General features: G+C 41.4%; 1 protein-coding gene across 1 annotated transcript in view; it reads left to right on the top strand.

Annotated features, from left to right (window-relative positions):
- The first annotated feature begins 3,186 nt into the window (after nt 1-3,186).
- Nucleotides 3,187-23,856, top strand: part of THEMIS (thymocyte selection associated) — a 60,364-nt gene continuing 39,694 nt past the window's right edge. The window contains exons 1-3 of the mRNA XM_069973692.1: nt 3,187-3,308; nt 16,707-16,853; nt 22,496-22,951. Of these exons, the coding sequence (XP_069829793.1) occupies nt 3,218-3,308; nt 16,707-16,853; nt 22,496-22,951 (694 nt within the window). The 5' untranslated portion in view covers nt 3,187-3,217. The remainder of the gene's footprint in view (nt 3,309-16,706; nt 16,854-22,495; nt 22,952-23,856) is intronic.

Here is a 23,856-nt window from a genome sequence, read left to right as displayed (position 1 = left end):
GAGGCTAAAAATATAAAAAACAAAAAAGTTGTTTCCTTCCCCCTGCTCCCTGGTGCTGCCCTGGGCACCGGACCAAGGGGTGCCTAGTGGTAAACACGGCCCTGGTTATGCTGACTCTAACAAAGTGTAGACTTTTCCTATCACAGCTGCACTCAACTACTCAGGGAATTCCTGTCACAACAGCCACTTAAGGGGATCTCATTAGAATAGCTCCACCCATCTTCTGGATGTTTCTTCTAGCTAGTGTAGTACACTCAAGAGGCAGTTGGTGTTGCTATGGTAACGTGTATGTTGTGTGTGTGAATAGTGATGATGACCCATCTCCAGCATGGCTCTTCTCTATAATACAATAAAGGATAACCAATATATTAATAAATCTATGTTAATACAATACAGGGTCCATTCTCTGCCCAACTTTAGGGAAAACACAACTTCTGTACACTACACATGTTTTCCTGACAGCCCTAGGACGACATTCAACTCCGCCTGGAGCATTAGCATTGTGAGAATGCTTGAGTTGCGCCCATCTCTAGAAGCATATCTCAAAATGGTTTCCATTTACCTACATGGATTGTTTTCTATATGCCCTACTGCATACATAAATCTTATGCAATCCTAATTTTATTTGCATTTTGCCAGTCTTACAAAACCAAACGAATGAATTTAGAAAGGTACACATCTGAAAACCGTCAGCGTTTGCGTTCTGCGACAAATGCAGAAATATATTTTAAGCCAAACTTAGAAGTGAAAATACATTGTTTTGGTTTTGATTTTGAATTCACCTTGTGTTGTACATTTGTTTTATGCCTTCTGATCTACAAGTATTTCTATTCTGATTGTTTTCTGCTAATGTCAGTATAAACTCTTTGAACCATCTGTCTTCGAGCATATCAACTTCTCAGGGTATCCTTGTCAGAATTCAAAAACTTTTTTGCTTGCAGAATGCAAATGCACAAGGCACTCAGCTCGTGGTTAGTTTTTCCACATTGTCAGTTTTTTGACATTTGAAAAGAGGCAACCTGACAGAAAAAAGAGCCTAGTATTAACAGTTTATCAAGATAAATTATTATTTTTTTTTAAATACACATAACATCACACATCACAGTAACATGCTGTCGACATAACATCCATTTTTACTGGACGTCCTTCATTTAGTGGCAAATAATGTGCGTCATTTGCTGATGCCATTTAATAGGAGGATAGGTACAGGTTGCTATCTGCTCTGACCAGATGTCCCTCCTTGCTTTCATCTCTCCTGTTGCTGCTTCACTGAAAAGCTAAGGCATAGACCCTGAAGCTACATCTACCTTGAGGAGCATGTTAAACATTTGCACAAAGCTTAAAGGCAGAAAACAGGAACTTTAAGCTGTTGGAAGGTGAGGAAGAGGCCACTTAACCTTAACCACTTAAAAGTTGGAATTATTCACATGTAGTAACAGGGCTGGATTATATGGAGGGAACAAGGTACATAAGCTGGTTTTCCCTAGCAAGTTATTAAAATATCACCTGGATTTAAGATGTATAGTGTTGATCAAATTTCAGAAAAATGGCCGAAACTAAACGCTCTGTGTTTAACTCTCGGCATCTGGAGAAGTTGGATACTATTGTAGGGAGCCTTGGAAAACATGGATACAGCCCATGATCATGTTCACACACTGTATTTGGCTATTAAACAATGGCCATTCAGAGTGCACTGCTTACTTGCATAGAAGTGGATGGAACAATGGCTGTAGTTATACACGCTGTATACACTACAGGCATGGTTCTCTGCAGCTGTACAAAATAATTGATAGCGCTATTTTGTACGGCCGCTCATCAGTGACATAGTTAGAGATCTCCCTAACTACAGCGTCACTATCATATTACGGCCTATTGTAGCACCACCCATCTGCTCAGTTGTATTTGCCTCTGCCTATTCCTGGTTGCATCCAGAGACTGTTGCTACTAGCATTTGCCGTTTCAATAAACGCACAACTCCCGCTGTTTCTGAACCCCGGCATTGATCTAGTTAATGGTGCCTTGACTAAGGGCAACGAAGAATCTGGCGTCCCGCAGGGTCAGGTTCCCGTGGATTGGCCACCTCCCCTCGTGCATTAACCGTGACCATAACATCTGTCAAGTGGCAACCCGGGTCCTACCTACTACTACTACTATTATCCCCAGTGGGGTCACCCCACTCCAAAAAGTATTGGCAATGCCAGTGACTCTTAGGGTTGTATTAGATGGCTTGATGTTCCAGATAAGTCAGTGCCGATCTACTAGAACAGTGCTTGCTTACTAAGCCTAATACACGGCTTGATAATTGTGCAGCAAGGGCTGTATATATATTGTTAGCAATGTCCGTGCAGCCCTTGCCTTAAGTGTAAAATAATCAACTTTATACATACCTGTCCACACTCCCCTGTGTTCTTCTAGCTTCTGCCCATTCTCCGCAGCCGCCGCAGGAACTTATGAGCCAGACTCTGGAGTGACAGGCCGCTCAGCCAATCACTGGCCAAAATGGGACACTTTAAAGACCAGCTCACAAGTTCCAGCGGCGGCTGCAGGGAACGCAGAAGCTAGAAGAACACTTGGAGGCGTGGACAGGTATGTATAAAGTTTACTATTCTCTTTACACATTCATCAGAATATTGTTATGGACAACATGTCATTGAATACAACAGAAAAAAAAGATGTCTGCATAAGTCTATAGGCAGAACAAGAGGTACTGAAGAAGTGACAGCAATGGTGGAGCATGCATGGTGGCTCTGAATTATTACTCATGGCAGAATATTAATAATTCAAGGAAAACATCCATGCAGCACCAAAAATATACAAGACATCAGATTGAGATTTCACAGACACCTGCTTAGCAATGAGATTGTAGGATTCTGAATATGAGAGAATTCAGAATATAAAATACTATTGTGTTCCAGCTTCCACATTGAGAAGTTATTGAGCTTTGCTTACTATAGGAACATAAAATGCTATTTAAATCACAGAGACTTTTCAACCAGACATATGAGAAATACCTGCAGCGAGGTGCTGCTGGCTGATCACATTTCTCAGTTTGTGAAGTGCAGAAGAACAGGAACTGTACATCAACCTAACACACAAAGCCTCTTCCTGTCTGTAGCTCTAAAAACCGAGCATTCTCTCTGTAGCTGGATATTGTGCCCTTCACCTTTGCTATAACAGTGCAAAACCTTCTAGCAGACTGTATGTCTTGCATTACACGATGACAACTACACTTCAGGCTTTCGTTCAGTCTCTGAATCCCAAAACTCTACCGAGGGTCCTGCAGATCCAGTCTGGATTTTATCATGGAGGTAAATCTGTGGACCCAACCATTGGTCCTTTTGCTCAACGTATGATGGTTTAGGTTATTGTCAATGGGTAACCATAGGAATGCTGTTTTATTGTTATTGTTTAATTAAATTGCCATTTTCTTAAAAAGTTTCCAGTAGAGTAAGGCTGGTTTTACACAACAGTAGTGTTGAGCAGACCTGTCAAACTGTTTGAGATCAGCAACGTTCTCCGAACCTGAACGCTCGGCATTTGATTCCCTGAAGCTGCAGAAGTTGGAAGCTGCTCTAGGGCTGCCAGGAGAACATGGATACAACCATAGACTTCCTGGGACGTCATCCAACTTCAAATGCTGAACACTGGGGTTATGAGAATGTTGCCAAACCCAAACAGTTTGACAGATCCGCTCAACACTGCACAACAGTATTGGCATCAGTATAAGTCAAAACCAGGAGTGGGTCCAAAACATGGGAAAGGTTCAATTCTTCCTATTTTTTTTCTCTGTAGGTTTCCCTTCTAAATTTTGATTTACAAATACTGATGTAAAATACTGACCTAATACTACTGTATGAAACCAGCCTTAGCTAGAGAATGAAGTATCATTGGAAATCTATTCATAGACATAAAATCCAATTAATGCAGTAAAATGGAAATTTAGTCACTGGTGAGGTAAATGCATCCGTCATTGTCTTTCAAAAAGTTTCAAAAAGATAGACAGTACACAGAAGTCACAGCAGCATTTAAAAATAGAGTTTAGCAAACTTTGAGCATGTTTGGGTTTTTATCCATGTTTCCCAGGATCCCTAGACCTGCATCCAACTTCAGCAGCCACAGCTGACATAGCGCACTCTGGGGCTCAGACTAACGCAATTGCGCTCGAAGTAAACCTAACTCTACTCGAAAACCATGAGCCAAATGAGTATTTTTTTCACCCAGCAGTTAGCTGTTATTAATGGTCCATTTGGATTAATTCATTACCCTTACTTTTTTGAAATTTTAAGACACTTTGCACTGTATCAGTATACATCTTATATGTTTTTTTTATAATTCACTGAGATATATTGAGCACAGTTATTTGGCATGTATGGGAATACTATTGAGACTATACCCATTCCTTGTATGATATGTAATTATGCAGTAATTATCGCTGGATGTAATATACACGGTGTATATACTTCTTGTTTTTTTGTGTGCATGTATTTCACTGTTAAAAGAAGCCCCTATGTTACTGTTACTGCTGGATGACTAAAGCACTATATAGTATATACCTGTGATAAAATATTTATTTTCCATAATTGAAATTACACCTGTGCAGGATTTGAAAAAGTTTAACATTTTTTGAGGATTCAAAAAGATTTTTTGTCTGCTTATCCTGGTCTTTATTGTCTACAAACTGTATATAAAAAAATAACGTCATGTGCCGTGGCAGCCATTCAGCAGAGCAAGATATACAGCAGTATAAAATTATCAGAGATGACCTTTCGACATTTCATTACTGGTGGCCAAAGAAGTTTGATGCAGCCCTAGGAGGTCCGGGAAACATGGATACAGTCTATGGCCTTATGACCCAGATTCCCTAAGGCTGCATCCAACTTCTTAAGCCACTGGTATTCAAATGCTGAATGATCGAACATGCTCATCTCAACCGTTTTTTTTTTTTTAAACTTCACATGGCATTATAGTGCCAACTTTTTTAGTTTCTTTCTATTTCTTGCCAATAATTTTTTTAAAAATACTAGAACATTTTTGACTACAAAAAAACGTTATTCACAATATTATTACATTCTGCAATATATTGTAGTGAGCATATATTCAGCCGTTGCAGTTTGCAGAATGCTTTTAAAATATTATTTATTATATTGTAATGTGAAACTTGAATAAATATAATAAATTAAACAAATGGAAAAAACTCAGTGTGAACCCAGCCTAACTTAGAACAAGCCTAGTCAGGGGAACCAAGAGTTGAATCCTTTTCCGTTTTACCTTGAGGTGCTTCTGTAATTGTTACAGTGATCCCTTGTACAGTATCTGTTCTGCTTTAAGTAGACATGCAAATATAGATGCTGTTCAGCTACAAAGCACTGGACAAGAGTGGACATGGATGGGATTATGTATCACATAATGAACCAGTACCTTGAAATATTCGATTTTATATTAATAAAAAGAAGCTAACTACTGCTAATAGAATAGAAAAGTATTTTACCCAAAGCATAGCCGTAAAAAAATATATGAATAATATATATGAAACTATAAATCTCATAATAGCTAATAAATTCAAGTGCATAATATATGTATCAATAGAAAATTTGATTTTTAAAAAGTATTTTTTCCTATTGTTTGTTACGTAGCAAGATTGATATTGTCAAACAACTTTTACAGGTCCGTCTTATTCGATTTCTGAGGTGTTCTGCTATAGGTCTACTTTGAGGGCACTTTGAACCCAGAAATGTTCTACTAATTCCCTAATGTCCCTAATGTCCTCAGTGTTCTGTAGACATGTCAGAAGTTTTTATTGTTGTGGAAATTGGGGGGAGTATTGGAAATGTATGTCACACATGAAGGAGCTTGGTTGTTTGACCTGGGGCAATGTTGGCCATGTAATTCAGACTTAGTGTATGAGTCCTGTAAATCTTTGACTGTGGTAAGCCTGAATTCAATATTAGAATTTAGTATCCGCAAAATTCACTGATGTTCTCGTGTACAATAAGAATAGGTGAGTTAAATCAAAATGTCACATTTTTTAGTAAAAACAATACAGCGGTCCCTCAAGTTATTGTTTAATTAGTTCCACAACAACCATTGTATGTTGAAAATATTGTAACATGAGCCCAAAACTGTATGGAAAAACTGGTAATCTGTTCTAAAGACCCTGAAATGTCACCCCAAAATAAGAAAAAGTGAAGATATAAAGAAAAATAAGCAGACAACTAATATGGATAAAGCAAATCCTTATGTACAAGTCAGAGGCTATGTTCACAAAACATCTTTTTATGGAAAATTACAGCAGTTGTTTTACACTGATGGTCGTCAATAATGTTCATGATCATTATTTAAAGCCATTATTATCAAACAATGGCCGTTTTTTCGCCTAAAAGAAATTTTGTGTGAACATAACCAGAAAGAGCTACTGGAGACTATAAATTACTTTCTATGTAGAGGATTGGAGTGTTTTCAGGGTCCTGTACAGATCACACAGGGTCCCAGAGAAATAAAATGAAGCCGCCCTCACCTGGTGTAACTCATCCTGCCATAGGTAAAGAGCAGTACAGAACATGTAGTATCACACTCTACTGAAGAGTGGAGATACTAGACACACAGCAGTACAGGACATGCAGTATGACAATACTGTAGAGAGGAGATAATAGACACACAGCAGTACAGGACATGTAGTATCACACTGTACTGTAGAGTGGAGATACTAGACACACAGCAGTACAGGACATGTAGTATGACAATACTGCAGAGAGGAGATAATAGACACACAGCAGTACAGGACATGTAGTATCACACTGTACTGTAGAGAGGAGATACTAGACACACAGCAGTACAGGACATGTAGTATCACACTATACTGTAGAGAGGAGATACTAGACACACACAGCAGTACAGGATATGTAGTATGACACTGTACTGTAGGGAGGAGATACTAGACACACACAGCAGTACATGACATGTAGTATCACACTATACTGTAGGAAGGAGATACTAGACACACACAGCACTACATGACATGTAGTATCACACTGTACTGTAGAGAGGAGATACTAGACACACAACAGTACAGGATATGTAGTATCACACTGTACTGTAGGGAGGAGATACTAGACACACACAGCAGTACAGGACATGTAGTATCACACTATACTGTAGAGAGGAGATACTAGACACACAGCAGTACATGACATGTAGTATCACACTATACTGTAGAGAGGAGATACTAGACACACACAGCAGTACAGGCTATGTAGTATGACACTGTACTGTAGGGAGGAGATACTAGACACACACAGCAGTACATGACATGTAGTATCACACTATACTGTAGGAAGGAGATACTAGACACACACAGCAGTACAGGACATGTAGTATTACACTGTACTGTAGAGAGGAGATACTAGACACACAGCAGTACAGGATATGTAGTATCACACTGTACTGTAGGGAGGAGATACTAGACACACACAGCAGTACAGGACATGTTGTATCACACTGTACTGTAGAGAGGAGATACTAGACACACAGCAGTACAGGATATGTAGTATCAGGGCCGGCGTCAGCACATGGCTTACCTGGGCAAGTGCCAGGGCCCACAGACCCTCTAAGGGCCCAGAGAGGGAGAGGGGCCTGGCGTTCTAATGTTCAGCCTAATCACTGTAGTGCCAGGTGAGCGGCCTGAACATCAAAAGACACAGGAGACGGAGCAGGACTTGCACAGAGAGAGAAAAGGGTGAAGGACCTGATCACATGACCCAAAGGTCTTCAACCTCACAATGTGGAGAGCAGCTGGACAGAGAGGAAGAGGGAGAAGACTGAGCTGTAAGTGCTGTATGTTAGTGTCTGAGTGTGTGTGTCAGTCAGTGTCTGTGTCAGTCAGTGTCAGTCAATCAATCAGTGTCAGTCAGAGCCTGTGTTAGTCAGACAGTGTCTGAGTGTCATAGCGTGTGGATGATGGGCACATAGAGGATGGATGAGGGGCCCGCTGAGGCTTTGTCGCCCAAAGGCCCGCAAAAACCTGGAGCCGGCCCTGTGTAGTATTACACTATACTGTAGGGAGGAGATACTAGACACACACAGCAGTACAGGACATGTAGTATCACACTGTACTGTAGAGAGGAGATACTAGACACACAGCAGTACAGGATATGTAGTATCACACTGTACTGTAGGGAGGAGATACTAGACACACACAGCAGTGCAGCAGCAGTATCACACTGTACTGTAGAATGTGAAAGTGAATGTATTCTGATTATGTGGAGTGACAGATATAATCTTTTTTTAACTTTCTTATTTTTAAAAGTATAACAAAAGAAAAATAAATATAAAGGAAACCAAGAGTTCACATACCATTATCGAGATGAGTCTGTTTACATATCATTATATATTCTTCCTATTTTTTATCTGTTGAGGGAAACCCCTAATGAAACGCCTCCATCACCCAACATCCTCTTCCACAATCTCTATTACCCATTTTTTTTTTATCTCTTCTCTCCCTTTCCACTAATTCCTATTAGGGTATAAACCCACACACCGTATACACAGCGTATTTACTGCTGCGATACGCAGCAAATACGCAACAAATATGCAACAAATACGCAGCAGATTAGATCTAAATAACTGAACACAGCATCAAATCTGCACCATCAAACTGCTGCGTATTTGCTGCTTATTTGATGCGTATACGGTGTGTGGGTTTGTACCCTTACGCTATAAAAACATCTCACCCCTAGGTCCACTCAGGGCTGTATTAACAGCTGCTGCTGCCCTAGGCACAAAACCTGAAGACGCCCCAGTGTGGGTGAGCGTGGTTTTGGCCACATGCATTTCTTTACATTTTCATGGTTTTTAACTGCTTATATCATAAATTTCCACATTGAATCAATGATTAGAGCCGTCTGCATGTTGTCTGATGGAATTCTCATCACAGGATTGGTAGATTGGTAGGTAATAGCTCCAGGCTTCACAGCCATACCAGACCTGAACATACCTCCCCAAACCCCACCCCCCTCAAAAAGTCACCAGATTTACTGGCAAGTCTGACCAGGAGGTGGGAGAAAAAAAAAGTTTTTTCCCCACTGCTCCCTGATGCTGCCCCCCTGCAAGGTGCTGCCCTAGGCACCGGACCACGGGTGCCTAGTGGTAAATACGGCCCTGGGTCCACTCCGTGCCTCCAAACCGTTTTACCCTCTGTAGATATACCTAACGTAGCCTCTATATTTGAGCATCCTTTTCAGTGTCAGACTGGGGTAACTGGGGCCCACTAGAGGAAATTATGCTAGAGGCCCACCAATGAAGAACCAGAAAGAAACGACATGTTAGTCAATGTTTGTGCAGGTGCTAAAGCTGAGGGGCCCTCTGGAGGACCCTCTGGTCCTCTGGTGGGCCAGTCTGACACTGATCCTTTTCCTAGTATTTTCCTCAATATGGTATTTGCCAGTAAACTAACAGTCCTGCTCCACAATCCACCACACACTCACCACTATGGGACCCTCCCCTAAGAAGGTCCAGACCCACATTGTGAGTGCCCAAGCCTTTCCGGGTATGTCCTCAGGTTATTCATTTTCAAATTGAGAGTGATCCTCATTTATCATATAGAGTATCACCCCCTTTACCCCCAGACATTAGAATTATGGAGTGAACCACCAGAAACCTACATCTTATTATTTCACAGACTGACTATTCAATTCCCGGGACTGCTCATTGTGTCATCTGTAAAAGTCATGCTTGCTCAACATTGCCAATATAATTTCTCTTTATGTGCCAGTCGTAGTAGCATATGTGAAATGTAAAAGGTATTGAGTGGCCGTGACAGAGGTGCAGTTGGTGAAGCAGTGGATGCCGTCTAAACATTTTACACTCAATTACCTTTCACCAGTGGTAATGCTGCCGGCATAGAACATAAAAATCACAACCCATGGCAAAGTACAGAGCAATCGTAAATACTTAAACCATAACACACAGTATTACAAATCATTCAGATGAAGATGTATTAGTTACATATATCTTTAAAAATTGTAATAGACCTCATAGTGTGGATAGCACAATGGCATTATGGTTACAGATACACATGTAATGCACTGAATGCATTTTTATTACCAATATTATGGATGAGCTTTTTCAACTCTATCTGACAGGATGAACATATTCAGAAAAATTGCTGAGATTGAATATCCCCTTATTTCTCTCTACACTAATAAAACTGCAGGTGGCATTTGCAGTACGAACAGTATCTAAACTTCCTTTGAAGCTGGTTAATGAATATGTCTCTGGAAGGGAATTCTATTACTTATCTACCATGCAGGAAAAATGTCTCTCTGCTGGTATGAGCATCTCTTTTCCAGTAACAATTAATGTCCCAGTCATACACTCTGTATGGTCTTCTCTATAAAAAATACAAGCTTTCTTAGAAATTGTACTTTAAAATACATACAGGGTTAATTACTTGCAAATTTGTTCCCAGTTCGATGTTCTTTACCCTTATTAATGTGTTATTTTAGATCCTAAGTTTTTCCCAAGTTCTACTTTCCTTATTTCTGCACAAAACACTGTAAGCAGTATAAAATATTCTTTTGCTGTTAATAATATATCCATCCCTTTAAGGCATACCGATTTGGGAAGTCTACTTTCCTAATCTAATTATATTGTTATAGTGATTTGACAGGTCATGGTTATTCTGTGGACTCTGACCGTGTTATTAATTTGGCATAAACAGTGGGGAAAATATGTATTTGATACCCTGCTGATTTTGCAAGTTTTCCCACCTACAAAGAATGAAAAGATCTGTAATTATTTTTTTTTAATTGTAGGTACACTTCACCTGTGAGAGACAATATATATATATATATATATATATATATATATATTGTCTCTCACAGGTGAAGTGTACCTACAATAAAAAAAATAAATAAATATATATATTATATATATATATATATATATATATATATATATATATATATATCCACATAATCACGTTGTTTGATTTTTAAATACAGTAATACCTCTGTTCTGGAACACAATCAGTTCTGGAGGGCTGTTCCAGAACCAAGCAGTTCGAGAACTGAGCTGTGTGTTTCCATAGGGAACAATGTAAAAGTTTTAAATGGTTTTTTACACTCCAAAGGTCTGGTCCAAAGCGCATGGCCCACAGAGTGTAAAGACTATCAGTAAGTAGTGGTGCATCTTAAACCACTACTTACTGTAAAGGAGCAGTGAGTCCTGTCAAAATGACGGGAATCCCCACTCTAAACAGGTGTTATCTGCAGCAGAGGAAGAACGGGCCGCTGTTTGAACTTGCCGTGCCATCCTTGCTTCTCCCTGCCATGGGAAAAAGCTCCCTCTAGCCTTCCCTAGCTTGGAAGGGGGGGCAGTGCGAGACACCTTTGACAACAGCTTATTTTCCTATTAAGAAAAGGGAGATATAATTTTTTTCAAATCTTAGATGCACCAGGGCCCATGATCTTTATAGTGGCGGCTATCACATATATCTACTTTGAATCAAATATGGACTTGTATTTTAGAATTGTTAGTTGTCATTAGACGCCTTAAAGTGTCACTGTCGTGAATTTTTTTTTTGCAGAAATCAATAGTCCAGGCGATTTTAAGAAACTTTGTAATTGGGTTCATTATCCGAAAAATGCATTTTTATCATGAAAAAGCAGTTTGAAGCTCTCCCCCCTGTCTTCATTGTTCTCCTATGGAGAGAGCTAAAGAAAAGACCAAAACAGGACAACAAAGAGTTAATCTACAAATACCTCACCCGTTATCTGTTCTGACCATCACCAGTGACCTGTCTGAGCTCAGATTACAGCTGTCACCCAGCTCCGTGCCTGTAATCCACTGTTATCTGCTTTCTGCTGCCGGCTAACTCCCTCCTTCCTCCTCCCCCCTCCCCTCTCCCTAGAACAGACAGGGGACGTCTCCTGCAACAAGTCACAATTTTCAGATTTTTCAGAGTGGATGAAAAAGAGGAAGGAGGGGGGGACCTGGGAAAAGGCTTTTTACATGCAGATAATGGCAGATTTGGCTAATAAACCCAATTACAAAGTTTCTTAAAATCGCCTGGACTATTGATTTCTGCAAAAAAAAAAAATACGACAGTGACTCTTTAAGGACAGATATGTTAATTTTATTTTCATGACATATGTTAGATAGCTGACACACATTGTTAATTGTAATAACACTTAACACGACTCACATTTACATCTGACATTGCGTGAAACTAATTTCTGTGAATTTCAAACCCTGTCAAGCAATGATTAACTTATATTGCAACAGGGAAAATTTTAATCTCTCTTTTTGATAGATTTTTACAAGTGTAAACCAATCCCAATCCAAGTCTATGTGAGTTTGAACCTGCAAATAATTATTACCTCTGGACAATAAAATATATTTAATTTCTACGTAAAGACATTTAAAGGGGTTGTCTGGGAAGAATTGATCATAAGCGATCGTGCCGGGGCTGCAGGGGACATGAAAGTGCCACATACTTACCTCTCTAGCTCCACTGCAGCTGCCAGTTCCTTGGCCGCCCGCTCTCCGACACTGTCAGCATTTAAGCAACATCTGGGAATGGGTTGTTCCCACCAGAAATGGCCACTCACAATAGATTCTATACTGTCTATGCCGAGCGGACATTTTGAAGTGGAAGCAGCACGTCACACTGAGAGTGGGGGCTTTTTTCCCCCAATAGCTGGAGAGCTGAAGGTTCCCCACCCCCATATTATTGCAGGCATTTACAAAAAAAGATACAAGGTGTGACGGGGCCATTAATCGCAAAAATCTGGAAAGTGATAAATAAATATTGATATTACCCTTAAACTAATAAACATTATTACCCTCTACAGCATTGCTCCCCAACTTGTGGCTCTCTAGGTATTACCAAACAACAACTCCCATCTTGTCCTGTCAGCTGTAGGCTAAAGAGACACAGGCTGGAGAATGATGATCTGAGGCACTGTTATTATTTATCAACTGTTTTGGAGTCCCAGAATCACATTACGTGTCCTGATGAGTTTGCATAACAGAAACTCTCGGATGAATCTAGAAGGATGATAAATGTGGAGGAATCCTTGCACTTATTTGTATAGCAGCATCAACAACAAGATAACAAGAAAAATGATGCCGTGAGGTAAAAGAGAAACACAACAGATACAATTTGAAATCACTCTATTTTCTCATCAAAGTTTCTTGCAGCATAAGACAAAGTGGAGAGGAGGGATTGCACTGAAAAATGGTTTTATAAATGTGGTAACAGATATGTTCTGATGGAGCACATAATATAAAGCTAAAGCAATGGGGACAACTTTAAACTCATCCTTATAATAAATTTATCTCCTGAGGAAAATTAGCAGAAACAAACATGAATAACTATGGCAGGTTACTGGCTATGTGGCCATCACTGCTGAGATGAGTCCTTCTTAGACGTAGGAAACAGAACAATAAGCTATGGACAGAATGATGTTATGTCAAGAGCTGCAGGGGAAACAGGTAGGTGAGTATGCCTATTTATATTTTTTATAGTGGGCCAAGCAAGTTGTTCACTTTATAGTAAAATAGTTTAGTGTACAGTATTAGTAAGTGTACTCACTGTATATACTGAGAGCAGCTTCCTGTGTGCCTCATAGAGCTAAAATCTAACGCCCCTCCTCCCGGCTGTGCTGTCCTGCTCTGTGGAAATTCTTTACACAAGATGGCTGACATGGAGGAGCATGTGACTATGTCCCGCCCTCTGTGTCATCCATAGGTATTTACAGGCTCATTGGTGGACACTGAGGGGCAGGATATCGTCACATGCTTCTCCATGCTTTGCCATCTAAGGTGCTGTCATCTGCTGCATGGAGTGGCGGTCTTTGGCACCAAGCACCCCAAGCGATCGCTTGGGGCCCCCAACATCCAGGGGGGCCCCCATGCCCCGCTCTTGTGCTCAAGACTGCTGGACAGGGCCACTGCCGCGCTCGCTGCTGCCATCTGAACTGTAACTATGAGCACTCGTAATGAGCGCTCATAGTTACATGCAGCAGCACTGGCAGGGCGGGAGACATTGGCTCCCTTCCTGTTAATCACTCTTGTGGCCGCAGGAAGGGTTTTCCCTGCGGTCACAAGTGGCAGCTTTGTCCTTGTGGTGCCGGCGCTCCAGTGACATCACTGGAGCATCGGCGCCAGGACAAGGGGAGTGTGGCCTCTTGTGATCGCAGGGAAAACCCTTCCTGTGGCCACAAGAGTGAAGAGAAGAGGAGACGCCCGGACCCAGGTGAGTATAAGTGTTTGTTTTATTGTGTTATATACTATATGGGAGGGGGAGCACAGAGGGGTCTGTTTAACTGGGGAGCGCACATCGGGGGTCTATATAACTGGGGGGGAGCACACAGGGGGGCTATATAACAGGGGGAGCACACGGGGGCTATAGACTACTGGGGACGCACACAGGGGGGCTATAGACTACTAGGGGCAGCACACAGGGGTCTATATACTACTTGTGGCAGCAGAATGGGGTCTATATACAACTTGGAGAGCACACAGGAGGTCTATATCCAAGTGGGAGAGCACACAGGGGGGATATATACTACTGGGGGAGCACACAGGGGTCTATATACTACTGGTGGGGCACACAGGGGGTCTATATACTACTGGGGGAACATACAGGGGGTCTATATACTACTTGTGAGACACACAGGTGGTCTATATATAAGGTCTATATATAACTGGGGGAGCACACAGGGGTCTGTATACAACTGGGGCAGCACACAAGGGGTCTATATAATACTGGTGGGGCACACAGGGGGTCTATATACTACTGGGGGAACCACACAGGGGGTTTATATACTACTGGAGGAGCACACAGGGGTCTATATCCAAGTGGGGGAACACACAGTAGGTCTATATCCGAGTGGGGGAGCACACAGGGGGGCTAAATACCCCTGAGGGAGCACACAGGGGGCCTATATACTAGTGGGGGAGCACACAGGGGGGGCTAAATACCCCTGAGGGAGCACACAGGGGGCCTATATACTAGTGGGGGAGCACACAGGGGTATATACAACAGGGGGCAGCACACAGGGGGTCTATATGCAACTGGGGCAGCACACAGGAGGTCTATATACTTCTGCGGGGAGCACACAGAGGGGCTATATATAACTGGGGGAACACACAGGGGTCTATATACTACTGGGGGAAGCAAACAAGGGGTATATACTATTGGGGGCAGCACACAAGGAGTATATATTACTGGCGGTAGTGCACAAAGGGTATATACTACTGGGGGCAACACACAGCGGTCTATTGTTTTGGAACGCGTGTCGAGCGGGGGCTCCCAGACATAACTTCGCTTGGGGCCCCAGAAATGCCAAGACCGCCCCTGGCTGCATGTGGCGTTGTTAAGTAAATGTGGGAACGTGGCCTAAGACTGATGAGATATCAATATAATGTTCAGAAACTAGAAAATCATAATGATTGATGAGTGAAAATGGGGTGTCCTCAGGTTTAGTGCCTCAGGCAGCCGCAGCTGTAAATACAGCTCAGCCTGCAAGTCATTTGACTATATCTTGTACCCTCACTAGTTTATACTGTAATAATATAGCACAAAGATAATCATAGGTTCTATAAAAAGGTTGTATAAAAAAAATAATAATCCAAGTCGGCTTTAACTTTCTTGATCCTGTTTGTGAAATACCCCGGTTGCTTTGTTTTTGTCCATAAATCCATTTGCTGATAAAGTGGTTCGGGCATTTAGGTGACTGATGTAGCTCAGAAACCCATAGAGAACAGCTGTTACGACCAGAGGAAACTGTGGCTAGAAGCGGTCTACTGAAGCGGTCACTGCAGAGGAAATGTAGTATTACAGTACATGGCTGCCACTCAAAATAATGGCCATTCATGTAATACAGGAATAGGGTGGGTTAATGGGAGCTGCAAGTTTTCAGCAGTTTAGCACTGTGGCTCATAGTTTTATTACATTTGTATGCTCTAACATTGGCACTAATAGTTTAAAGGGAACCTGTCACCAAAACAATGCTTTTTAATCTGTTTGTCTTTTTAATAAGTCTATGAATAAAAGTAATTGTATGTTTTTGTAACTCTTTGTGGCCTAACATTTATATTCTATTTGTTTTTAAGTATCTAGAGATGAGTGCAATGATCCTTCAGCATTTGATTACCGGTGACTGAAGAAGTTGGATGCAGCCCTAGAGAGTCTGGCAAAACATGGATACAGCCTATGGCTTATGGTTGTGTCCATGTTTTCCAGGCAGCCTTAGGGCGGCATCCAACTTCTTCAGCCACCGGTAATCAAATGCTGAAGGATCAGACTTGACCATGCTCGAGTTTCGCTCATCTCTATTAGTATCATTGTCTTGAGCCCTATTAATACTATGGTTAATACCTTTCCACCCAGCAATGTATAATATATGACATAGCTGTATAGGTGGTATTTTCATTATTATTAATACAGTAAGTTTACATTATTAATGCTCTAACACAAGCATATGAGCAGGACTAGGCGACCCCTTCAATTATACATTTATGTTATTTGTAATCTTATACATGATCGTGCCTTTTACAACAGGTAATGTTCAGCCTTGATAAATAAATCTGACTGTCAAATGTTGTATATTTCAATAGTATTAAAACGAAAGTAATAGCAGTCACAAGAAAATTACTTGAAATTATATAATCACATTTTTAACATTAATTTTGCAAATGTCTAGGCACGCATTATGAACTCTCTGGAAATGAATGCTCCCTTTCGACAGGAGACATTATCAAAATCACCGAATTAAAAGTCAAGAAAGTCATAGCAACATACAATGAATACAACAAGGTGCCTGCAGCAGAGTTTTTACCTGATTTCACAGGTATTATACAGTAGTAGTCATTATTATCAGAGCGATATGTAAGGATATGTATTCTATTATACTAGCATTAGTAACATGATGAATTAACTCCATTAGATGGCAGCTTCAAGACAAAACAGGCAAAGATGTGCCAATCAAATCAGACCCTTATTTCTTTCAACAAATAGATGTTAAAGGACAACTCCGGGCAAAATGTATTTTTTAATATGTTATTACATAAGGAAAGTTAGACAAATTACTAATATACACTAATTATGGGAAATGCACATAATGCTATTTCCCTTAATTTAGTAGATCAGGCAGGCTTCAATTTCTCTTAAAAATTGTGACGTCACGAATCAGGTGTAATTCACATGAAGTGTCCAGCAGGGGGTGGAGTATATATAGAAATTACATTGTAAGAATAACTAGGGTCTTTTTTACGCTTTATTCAAAAAATGCAGCTATTGTGGCCCCCTTCAACCTCCCCCTGCCCTGTAGTGTAAAAGTTACCCCCCCAAATGCATCACAAGTGCCAGCAGCACTTGTGGTGCGGCTGCCCCCCCTTTAGCTGCTCCCCCCCCGTGCCAGCAGCCCCCAGTTAACACCCCCCCCCCCAAAGACCCCCAACCCCCCCCCCCCCTCACAAATGCCAGCAGCCCCGTCCATGGCACAAGTGCCAGCAGCCCCCAGATCAGTGAAGCCCCCAGCCCTGGTATGGCAGCATTCACCCCGCTGCACACAGGACTGGGCTAGTTTGGGTGTCTTTGGAGGGAGTGTTCACTGGGGGCTGCTAGCGGAAGCGAAAGCAGCTGAAGGGGGGGAAGCTGCACCACAAGTGCCAGCAGCCCCGTCCTATGTGCCATGGAAGGGCTGCTGGCACTTGTGATGCATTTGCGGGTCCTTGGGGGGTAACTTTTACACTACAGGGTGGGGGGAGGTTGAAGGGGACCACAATGGGTGTATTTTGTGAATAAAGCAGGAATAAGACCCTAGTTATTCTTACAATGTAATTTCTCCATATACAGCGCCCTTTGCTGGACGCTTCATTTTATTACACCTGAGTCGTGACGTCACAGTTTTTAGAGAAATTGAAGCCTACCTGATCTACTAAATTGAGGGAAATAGCACTTTATGTGCATTTCCCATAATAAGTGTATACTAGAAAATGTACCCGCAGCTGCCCGGGTATAAAGTGTCAGTGTGTTAGATTTGTTCCAAGGTCTCCCAGGAGGCCCTTGTTTTTTTTGTTTAAGTGGAAATCGCCAAGAGCCCTATATATCCCTTTATACGCTATATACCCCGACAGTTCTGCACTGTTTATGTAAATTGTAGCTTATGCACATGAGAAATAAACTAAAATCATTCTAAATACCTAATAGCCAAACTGAGATGTCATGTGATCAGACTGTATACAGAGCCTGGTTATATACAACATTGGCAGTTTTATATACAGCCTGGTTATATGCAACATTGGCAGTGTAATATACAGCCTGGTTATATGCAACATTTGTAGTGTTATGCTGAGCCTGGTTATATACAACATTGACAGTGTTATACAGTATACAGCCTGATATACAACATTAACAGTGTTATACTGAGCCTGGTTATGTACAACATTGTCAGTGTTATATACAGCCTGGTTATATACAACATTGTCAGTGTTATATACAGCCTGGTTATGTACAACATTGGTAGTGTTATGCTGAGCCTGGTTGTATACAACATTGACAGTGTTAGAGGAGGTCCTGTATACCTGTAGTATATAGTTGATGGAGGTCCTGTATACCTGTAGTGTATAGTTCTGGGGTCCTGTATACCTGAAGTGTGTAGTTTGGGGATCCCCCTGCCGACTGCAGACCATAAGTAAGGTGTGTGTGTGCAGAAAACCTGCAGCTTATAATAATAAGTGCATACACAATCCTGCATCATAATAATCTGGCCCTCTTAGGCACTACCTTTCATACTTGGTGAGGACAACACAGAAGAGGTTTCAAAGTTCCTAATACCTGTATACACTCCCCCCCTTGCAGGTACTCCTATACTGTATACACACCTTCCCTGCAGGTAGCCCCCATATTGTATACACTCCCCCCCCAGGTAGCCCCCATACTGTATACACCCCCCACCCCAGCGGGTAGCCCCCATACTCTATAAACTCCCCCCACTTGCAGGTAGCCCCCATACTCAATACCCCCCCTTGCAGGTAATCCCTATACTGTATACACTCCACCCCCCGCAGGTAGCCCCTATACTGTATACACTCCATCCCCCGCAGGTAGCCCCCATACTGTATACACTCCCCCCTTCAGGTAGCCCCCATACTGTATAGACTCCCCCCTTCTTGCAGGTTGCCTTCATACTGTATATACTCCTCCCCCTGCAGGTAGCCCCCATACTGTATACACTGCCCCCCTTGCAGATAGCCCCCATACTGTATGGACTACCCCCATCAGGTAGTCCCCATGCTGTACAAACTCCCCTCTGCAGGTAGCCCCCATGCTGTATACACCCCCCCAGGTAGCCCCCATGCTGTATACATTACCTAACACCCCCTCACTGTATACATTCCCCAACACCACCACCCGGCAGGTAAGCCCCTTACTTTATACACTGTATATACACTGTACACTGTTAGGGTGCCTTTACACCTACCGGATGCGCAGCAAATTTCACGCTGTGATTTCGCAGCAAAATCCGCTGTGGATCCAGTGTCATTCAACCCTATGACAGTGTGTTCAGCGCTGTGCTGCTGCTGCCGGGCACAGCTCTCTCATCACCGCTCTGGACACTGCACACACCGCTCCAGCTTGCTTCGGGGGGGACATCCAGAGCCGTGAGGAGAGAGCTGTGCCCGGCAGCAGCAGCACAGCGCTGAACACACTGGAGGGGAGCCTGCACCATCTAACAGCGGCCTGTGCGGGCGGGATGATGAGAGCCTCTGTCAGTGTAAGTTACGCTCCGGCCGCCAAGGGGGTTAATTTACATACTCGCAGCGGGATGTCAGCAGGATGCGAGTATGTAGTGTCATAGGGTTGAATGACACTGGATCCGCAGTGAATTCGCAGTGTGAAATCCGCTGTGGATCCGGTAGGTGTGAAGGCACCCTTACTGTATTTATTTCTGTGGATGTTGTAAGGCAGCTGCCCTAGCAACCAATCAGACTCCAGCTCCCTGTGAAAATGAAATTAGTAATCCTATTAGTCGCTAAGGCTACCAAATGCCGTTTCAGCTGCAGCACTAATTATATCACCTGTGTGTACAGTGTGGAGATTTTCCCATTCATCTCTATGGGGCGCTCTCCCCCCTCCGCCTCCTCTCCAGTACATCTGGCGGGGACGGGACCTTCGCTCTAACCTTCCTGGGCACCCAATGTATCCGTGTGCCAAATTTAGGGTCAAACGGTTCAGGCGTTTGGAAGTCTATACAGGACAGACAGACTTTCATTTTTATGATATACATTAGTAATTTGTCTAACTTTCCTTATGTAATAACACATTAAAAAATGCATTTTTCACGGAATTGTCCTTTAAAGTTATACTTAAATCTTCCGGTACATATCAGCTGCTGTATGTCCTGCAGGAAGTGGTGTATTCTTCCCAATTTGACATAGTGGTCCCTGCTGCTACCTCTGTCCATGTCAGGAACTGACAAGAGCAGTGGCAAATCCTCATAGAAAACCTTTCTGGCTTTGGACAGTTCCTGACATGGACAAAGGTTGCAGCAGAGAGAACTGTGTCAAAATGGAAAGAATATATCACTTTCTACAGGACATACAGCAGTTGATAACTACTGGAAGACTTGAGATTTTTTAATGGAAGTCATTTACAAATCTATATAGCTCTTTGACATCTGTTAATTTGAAAGACTTGCTGGAGTACCTCTTTAATGAAATGAAGGATCATCAGGTTACATTGGAGGATACCACCTGTAAAATATATATACTTGTATGACAAGAGAATACATGCTAAATTATATATTAAGACTGTGCAAAGCCTAATATTCAGTCATATAAAAAAATGTATAATGAATGCATGGGTTAAAGGCAAATATGTGTATACCAGCAAACAGCTAAATCCAAGCCTGTAAATGTATAAAGTAGGATTTACTATAATGCTCAAAAAGTTAAAAGTGAAATATACCAGACACAAAGGGGGAAATTTATCAAACATGGTGTAAAGTGAAACTGGCTCAGTCGCCCCTAGCAACCAATCAGATTTCACCTTTCATTCCTCCCAGACTCTTTGGAAAATGAAAGGTGGAATCTGATTGGTTGCTAGGGGCAACTGAGCCAGTTTCACTTTACACCAAGTTTGATAAATCTCCCCCAAAATGCCTATAGAGATAAATAAACCAGCCATAAGGTATATAAAAGCATCAATACAGGGAGACATAACTAGAAATAAACAATCAAAGCTGTGGCACGGATACCCTACCGACAGATACCAACTCTAAGACATACCAATGAGAAAGTGACAGCCATCTTTGTAGCACCAAAAAATCTCAAATTTTCCCATACTTATTAGCTGCTATAAATCATGCAGGAAATGCTGTTTTATTTTCAGTCTGACATAGTGCTCTCTGCTGACATCTCTGGCCGAGACAGGAACTCTGTCTCGGTTTACTATGAATCCCCATACAAAACCTCTCCTGCTCTGGACAGTTCCTGTCTTGGCCAGGGATGTCAGCAGAGAGCACTGTGTCAGACTGAAAATAAAACATTTCCTGCATGACATACAGCAGCTAATAAGTATGGGATGACTGGAGATTTTTTTTTTTTTTAAATAAAAGTAAATTACAAATCTATATAACTTTCTGACACCAGTTGATTTGAAAGAAAAAGATTTTCACTGGACAACCTCTTTAAGCTGATGGAAATACCCCTTTAATACAGCTCCTGAAAAAAAAGCACACTGTGTATAGAAAGTTTTTACCTATGATATCACTACATAATTCCTAAACAATGTTGTCACATCATGTCCACGGTCATCACCACTATAAACCATACAAGTGATTACAGAGCAGTAACATCCAGTGACTCACAGGGGGTATCTTCTCTGATCAGAGTCTCCACAGTATCCTCTGGACAAATTTCTTGGGCTCTTCACTTTTTCAGCACCTTTCTTACCTTACTTTATCTATAGTGCCCCACTTAGTCATTTTATTATATGTCCCACACAATAAAGTGGCAAAGTAGCTGGTCCATGTAGATAATATGCCCCATTGGTTAGGTGGACAATGTAGATAATATCCTCCAGTAAGTCAGTGGTCCATATAAATAATATGCCTCATTAGGTAGGTTGTTCCAGTACATAATATCCTCTATTAGGTAGGTGGTCCATGTAGATAAGGAGAAGGACCCCTGGGGAGCGCAAGTATAATAAGTGGCTCGTTAATATTCAGTTCAGCATAAACCAGAACTTTACATTAAAGTTCGGCAAACCTGCTGAATTGAACTTTTGACAAGTTTGCTCATTTCTAATTGTGGGTCCTGGGGCCCAGAAGAGAGATTTTCATAGAACTAGGTTTTATACTTATTTTACTGTTGTTTTTTGCTTTTATATTACTGTGCGTGAACATATCCTTAATGTCTATTTCAACATGCCCTTTGTAAGCAATATTTCCGTATATTAAGGTTTTCTATATATTTCTGTTCTTTGTAGGTTTGTTCACAATTGTTCCTGATAAAAACCCATATCACTCCATTGAGGAAATCATACAGACACTACATATTGGATCCTTACATATAGGCAAGCCAACTCTCTATAGTCATTCCGAAGTACGTGTTGGAGACATAACCATTGATAAAGGCGAAAACATCACATTTAACTCTGTAGAAGAAATAAATGGCGTCAAGTCAGTGTTATGTCAAGTGATAGCAAAGGAAACAAATCATGTATTTATGTTACCCTTGTCCTATACTGGAGCGTTTTATGAGAGTCAGGATGAAAGAACGTATACACTCAAAGAGATTGTGGACTGGAAAATTCCAAAGAACAGGCCAAGAACTGTAATACTCAAAGATATTATAGGCAATGGTCAAAAGCTTTTCTACAATGCTTTTATTAAAGGAATGATGGTTCTAACGCCTGTCTATGAAGTGAAGGCACTGACACAATGTAAGTATAATGTATAACGGACAATAAATAATTAATTACAGATTAAGGCTGGGTTCACACTACGTATATTTCAGTCAGTATTGTGGTCCTCATATTGCAACCAAAACCAGGAGTGGATTAAAAACACAGAAAGGCTATGTTCACACAATAGTGAAATTGAGTGGATGGCCGCCATATAACAGTAAATAACTGCCATTATTTCAATACAACATCCGTTGTTTTAAAATAACAGCAAATATTTGCCATTAAATGGCGGCCATCCACTCAATTTCAACATTGTGTGAAAAGATCCTTTCTGTGTTTTTAATCCACTCCTGGTTTTGGTTGCAATATGAGGACCACCATACTGACTGAAATATACGTAGTGTGAACCCAGCCTAATGATGACAACAGGAGATTCATATATTGTAAAATAAGATATTTGCTAATTATTTATACAACTGAACCTTTTCCTGTTTAAATTATTGCTACTTAACTATATAGCTTTATATACCCAACACAGGCAAAGGTGTGCCAATCAAATAAAACCCTTATTTCATTTAACAAAAATCATATACAGCAATGTGGATAAAATTAGAAGTTAAAGGGATACTTGGGCAAAACTTTTTTTTCTTTCAAAGCAACTGGTGTCAAAAAGTTATATAGATTTGTAATTTATGTCTCCAAAAAATTCTTGTGTATCAAGTGCTTCTAACTAAACTCTGTGTATAAAAACTTCTGTATAGAACTTACTATTCAGCAGTAGATTCTTCCATAGTAGATTTTAAGTTCAATCTTCAATTGGAGCGTTCCCGGCCTATGGGATTGCTGCAACTAGCTCCAGTGTTCCGTGAGTGTTCTGAATGCTGGAGCTAGTTGCTGGGGCGCGTTTCCAGTACGCATGATAAAGGCTACCTATTGGAGAT

Source organism: Dendropsophus ebraccatus, chromosome 6 (assembly GCF_027789765.1).
Source record: "Dendropsophus ebraccatus isolate aDenEbr1 chromosome 6, aDenEbr1.pat, whole genome shotgun sequence".
In the NCBI taxonomy this organism is placed as follows: Eukaryota; Metazoa; Chordata; class Amphibia; order Anura; family Hylidae; genus Dendropsophus; species Dendropsophus ebraccatus.
The sequence above is the reverse complement of the archived record's forward strand: the minus strand, read 5'-3'. Positions and strand labels throughout refer to the sequence as shown.